General features: G+C 41.6%; 1 protein-coding gene across 1 annotated transcript; it reads right to left on the reverse strand.

Moving 5' to 3' along the window:
* Positions 1-219: 219 nt before the first annotated feature.
* LOC117300926 (lectin L6-like) lies at positions 220-4,407 on the reverse strand. The gene is made up of 3 exons (XM_033784791.1): positions 4,377-4,407; positions 3,500-3,565; positions 220-2,028 (listed from the first exon to the last, which is right to left on the reverse strand). Exons 2-3 carry the CDS (start codon positions 3,517-3,519, stop codon positions 1,128-1,130), a joined length of 921 nt encoding a protein of 306 aa, XP_033640682.1. The 5' UTR covers positions 3,520-3,565; positions 4,377-4,407; the 3' UTR covers positions 220-1,127.
* Between the last annotated feature and the right edge of the window lie 1,114 nt (positions 4,408-5,521).

Genomic DNA, 5,521 nt, shown 5'->3' on the forward strand with positions numbered 1-5,521 from the left:
TTGAGGGCCTACAACCTAAAGTATGATAATAATAAGCTTGGCGCATGAATTTTTGTCTAGTGTGGTGCACCCTGCAACAACGAGAGCAGTACACTATCCACTATCGACGAAAGACGTCTTGGGACAAGACTAGCGAGTCTGTGCGTCACCTATCCAACTTTTGTTGGCCACCCGGAAAAAAAATGTAGAGAAAGAAATTGGCAAAATAGTCAGCAGATGTACGATTATAAATTACTCTTTATTTTAGGAACTGTTACATTTTGTTGTATTTCTTAATTGCATAACATTATTTCAAGATTTGTTTTAGTTAACTTTTCATTACATCTTTGGCGTTGCATATCACTGATTTAAACACAATTCGATTCTTATCCTGTTAGAAAACAATTCATTGACACTCGCTTTATATTATTGTTATTATTTCAATCAAATTCCCGCATTTGTATTGTTCAAGTTTGTTCTTCTTTAAGAAGTTTGGAAATAAATGTGCGTTTGAATGAAGTGAATGGGGGACTGTTTTTGGACTGAAAGTGGCAGCAGACTTACCGGGTACAACTCATAGTTCTTGGTAAATTGTGAACATGCTCAGATCAGCGTAAACAATGGAAAGTCTGCTGCTACCTGGCGTTCAAAAGTCCCAAATTTAATTACATTTTGATCAACAAAGACGAACCAAATTCTCTTGGGTGCCCTGCTTACTGATAGTGGAAGGACACGTATGTACTTATTCGTCCGAGGGATAGCGTCCTCATTTGAATGGGAACAAATTGCAAGTATCTAATCTCGTGTCAAAATGGTGTCAAATGTTATTGCAATTCATAACCTTAAAGTGTACAATTTGATCCAAACCATTCAACCATTCTGAGATGTACGGAAATGTTTTTGTTCATTCTTGACTTTTTTTTAAGAGCGAAAACTGACCCACGACGTCATTGGACTTCAAAACTTATGGGTCTTTACCTTCCAGGAGGAACAGTCAGTCAGTCAAAATGTCAAATTCAAGGCTCTTTAAAAGTAAAAAATAAAATGGGTTCTCTAAAATTGTATTTAACTCTAGGCATGTTGCAGGCCGAGTCACTGTAGTTTTGACGTCAGTTAGGTGTCAATTTCACAAATTGGTCTGAAATGCTCTAATCCGTCTCCTTCACATAAATGTTACCGTTAGTATTGACACCCCAGACGGCAAGTGACAGTGACTCGATCTGTGACAGTCCCCCTGGAATATTCTGCCAGCCAGTACCCTTCGGTGCCGCAGCAGACACCCCCAGCCTATAATAAATATTGTTGTTAGAATTCACCCCATAGATATCGTCGCCTGAGCTGATGTACTTCAAAGCTCCGGATACACGGGTCCAGGTGGAACCGTCAGGATCCGAATCCGGATCGCCGAAAGTCCCCTCCCTGTAGTAGATGTTATCTGCGGAGTTAACGCCCCATACTCCCCCGCTACCCACCGAAATCTGCTTCAATCCGCCCCCGATCTGACGCCAGTCATTGCCCAGAACATTACAGTTGCTGGCCCCAAGACGATGGTAAATATTATCGCCTGAGTTTACACCCCAAACATGCCCCTTCTGGCTAACGCTGACGTGCTTCAAAGCACCACCGACTTGACTCCATCCGGTACCGGTTGGGTTACCAGACGTTATGCCCTGTCGAGCATAGATATTATCGTTACTGTTCACACCCCAGACTACGTTTTTACCAACATCGAGTTGTGACAGTCCTCCACTGACTTGTATCCAAGAGGCGCCTGTGTTTTGTTCGTTGCCATACGACCCTTCCCTGAAGTAGATATTACCGTTTGAGTTAGCTCCCCAAACACCAGACGAGCCGATGGATACGTGGATGAGACCCCCTGGGATGTTCTGCCAACCTAGTCTGGCACACGGACAGAGTTGCACCGCCTCGTAAGACTTCTCTTCATCTATAACTGTCTCTGCCATGTCGGTGGGGCTTGGGTTTCTTGGTTCGAACCATTTGTCGGGCTGGCTGAACACAATTGGCGTGATCAGCAGCATCAAAACCAAACTGAATGAAAAAACAGTTAGTTACTATTGTTTATATCATTATATACTAGTTCATCTAGAATAACAGATGCATAGGGTTTATTAATTTTATTTCTTAGTTGTTCCTATATACACCAATGTGTGTTATAGGTTAGTACTGTATACTCAGTACTTATTGAGCTCTGTGAAAAAAATCACGGGATTCGAACACACGACCTTTGAAAGTCGAACTGCCTCTAGCTACCGGGCATTCTCGGTGGACTAGACGGGAATACACTGGTCTAATCACGGGTCGTGGGTTCGAATCCCACCCGACTATACTTATACGCACGTCATTATTTTCCCGACAGAGATCGGGCAAGTACTGAAGTATACAGTGCTAAACACAAATCGGTCACAGGTAAAACCAACTAGTAATGTTCTTCACTCCCGATGCAAATCTATCTTATTAAAAAGTACATTTTGCTAACATTTGCTTAACCAAATATTAGGCCCAGAGAGGAGTTGCAAAGATTTAAAGACAGTGGACATTATTGGTAATTGTCAAAGACTAGTATTCACAGTTGGTGTATCTCAACATATGCATAAAATAACAAACCTGTGAAAATTTGAGCTCAATCGGTCGTCGAAGTTGCGAGATAACTATGAAAGAAAAACACCCTTGTCACACAAAGTTGTGTGCTTTCAGATGCTTGACTTCGAGACCTCAAATTCTAAACTTGAGGTCTCGAAATCAAATTCTTAGAAAATTACTTATTTCTCGAAAACTATGTCACTTCCGAGAAAGCCGTTTATCACAAGGTTTTATACTATCAACCTCTCCCCATTACTCGTTACCAAGTGAGGTTGTATGCTGATAATTATTTTGAGTAATTTCCAATAGTGTCCACTGCCTTTAAAGGTGTTTTGTGAATCCATATCACACTCTAAGCATTACTCTCAATATTAGCAAACAAACTTACTTTATAGTAACATGCACTGGCGAGCTGTTGATAGTATAAAACGTAGTTTGTTTTAGAAATAGGTAATTTTTCACTCACATTATTACAAAACTTAAGGCCTGAAGCCGGTTTTTAAGGCATCTGAAAGCGCACAATCATTGCAACAAGAGTGTTTTTTCTTTCCACTATTTTCTGGCAGCCTCGGTTACCAATTGAGTCAACATTGTCACAGATTTGCTATTTTATGCATTTGGGGACAAAGGAGATTACTGGGTGCGTTTTTGGCGGTCATAACCAATTACTGTTTCGGTTAAATTTGCCATTGGTATAACCAATGGCCAGTGACCGAAACAATGATTGGTTACGACCGCCAAAAGGCACCCCAGGTCTTTGACAATAACTTTAGGTGTTCTGGGGTGGATTTCATAACGAGTTATGACTAATCTTATCTCGAGTATAGGACGAGTTAGTTGCCCTAAGATACGGCTAGTCCTAACACTTTGTGAAATCGACCCCAGTGACTTTAAGATTGTGATTTCTTCTTCGACTCACCAGATAGCTTTATACGCCATGTTAAAGCCAGACGCAACGGAGATACAACTTGAAGCAAAACGATTCCTGTTCAAAAAATAAAAACAAACAAACAAACGATCTCAATGCAATTAATCATTAATCCACATTGGTAATTACTCAAAATAGTTACTCAAATTTGCACAAAAACTTACTTGGCAACGAGTAATGGGGAGCTGTTGATAGTATAAAAAACTGTGAGAAACGGCTCCCTCTGAAGTGGAGTAGTTTTCGAGAAAAAAGAAATTTTCCACGAATTTGATCATTCGTCACCTCGGAACTAGATTTTGAGGTCTTGAAACAAGCATCTGAAAGCACACAACTGAAAGCTGCAAATAGTAGGCCGCGAGTGATCAGTGCAAGAAAGTGTTTACACGGAAGTTAGTGCACAACGTGGGATCAGAACACGCCAATTTCAATTTTCTTTTCACAAAATATTAACACCAAAGGAGAAAATTCAACAATTTTAAATAATGTGAACTCGGAGTTCCAACTACAAGGAACATGTGAGTAAAAAGTTCAGACTCCCGAGTTAGGTAGAAATAATTTTAACAGATTTGTGATTTTTTTTCGCAATGGTACGGGACCTTTATACCCTGGACTCCGTCGCGTTGCCTGCAACGGAGGAGTCCAACCTGGGCTAGCGCACCCCCTGCTACCGCTTCCCAGTTTGTATCGTAAACTTAGGTGTGATCTCTTGCTGAACATTGGTTACAGATTGAATGAATTCTTCCCTTGAGGTCCCCGTGCAATGGCCGCCATCTTTTACGAAACGTGTGCGCGTGAAAGGCTATTGACCTACTTTAGGCTGGAGACCGTCAGAGCCAAAATAGTACAAAGTGACAAAATGGATACTTACTCGTTGATGGTTGGATTCGGACTACCGCCAGCAGGGCTGCACAGGCTGCCCGCCAACGGTCAAGCCCTAGTGGTTTATTACGTAACTGTTCTATTCACTACATTTAGATTCTTTTCTAGAGTTATGTATGGAAACAATGGGCGTGTTCGTTTACCTTCCCTGGGTGGACCCCTGATGCGTTCGAATAGCTTTGACGTCATTCCAGGGGCTCACCCGGGTCAGCCCCCGGTGTGCTCTGCTTGTGGAGTGGGTCACTTGGGGGCTGGCCCCATGTGCATGACGTCACTACGAGAGCTAGCGGTGGGTGATCGTTAGTTTAGCTCTTGTCAGGGGCTCACCCAAGTGAGCACCGCGGGGTAGACCCAGGGAAGCTAATCGCAAGCACCCCCTATCGACCCTCTATATTCTTAGGAGAGAATCGTACCCACGACCAAGTGATATGCCTATCTATCTATTGATTATCACAGTGGGGAAATGTACAAAAGGCACTGTACACCTTTGGTAATATTGTCAAATACCATGCCAGTCTTCTCACTTGGTGAATCACAACATAATATGCATAAGTTACAAACCTGTGCAAGAGACCAATGAAAGAAACAAAAAGACTGTTCCAAAACATTATGTGCTCATACATTTGTTTTGCTCAACAAAAGGCTTCAGCTGAATGAAGTCTTTCATTATTTGAGTGCAAAAGTTACTTCAGAAAATAATGGAAGGAAAAACACCCTTGTCGCACAAGTTGTGTGCATTAAGATGCTTGAATTCGAGACCTCAACTGCGGTCTCGAAGTAAGTCAGTTAAAATGTTTTAGTGAGAAATTACTCATTTCTTAAAATGTATGCTACTTCAGAGGGAGCCGTTTCTGACAATGTTTTATATACCATCAACAGTTCCATGTTGCTCATTACCAACTAAGCTTTTATGGCTCAATATTATTTCGAGTTACCACCAATAGTGTCCAGTGCCTCTAAATGAAAGATAAGTTAGATTACTTAATGTACTTACAGTGATTAAGCAGGGTGGTTCGCATCGAGAGAAGGCAGCCGCAGTTTATGCCCAACATTCTCAGATTATCACGCATTTATACATTTTTAGTGCCCTCGAAGACTGTTATCTGCAAATGAAATGCCCTTACTTTGAGGTCA

The sequence above is a fragment of the Asterias rubens genome, chromosome 16 (assembly GCF_902459465.1).
Source record: "Asterias rubens chromosome 16, eAstRub1.3, whole genome shotgun sequence".
Taxonomy (NCBI): domain Eukaryota; kingdom Metazoa; phylum Echinodermata; class Asteroidea; order Forcipulatida; family Asteriidae; genus Asterias; species Asterias rubens.

Excerpts from the sequence above, each read along its gene's own strand:
- LOC117300926 (XM_033784791.1), bottom strand. The coding sequence starts at position 3,519 with ATGGCGTATAAAGCTATCTG. Across the intron at positions 2,029-3,499 it reads ATGGCGTATAAAGCTATCTG|TTTGGTTTTGATGCTGCTGA; the intron begins GTGAGTCGAAGA and ends TTTTTCATTCAG.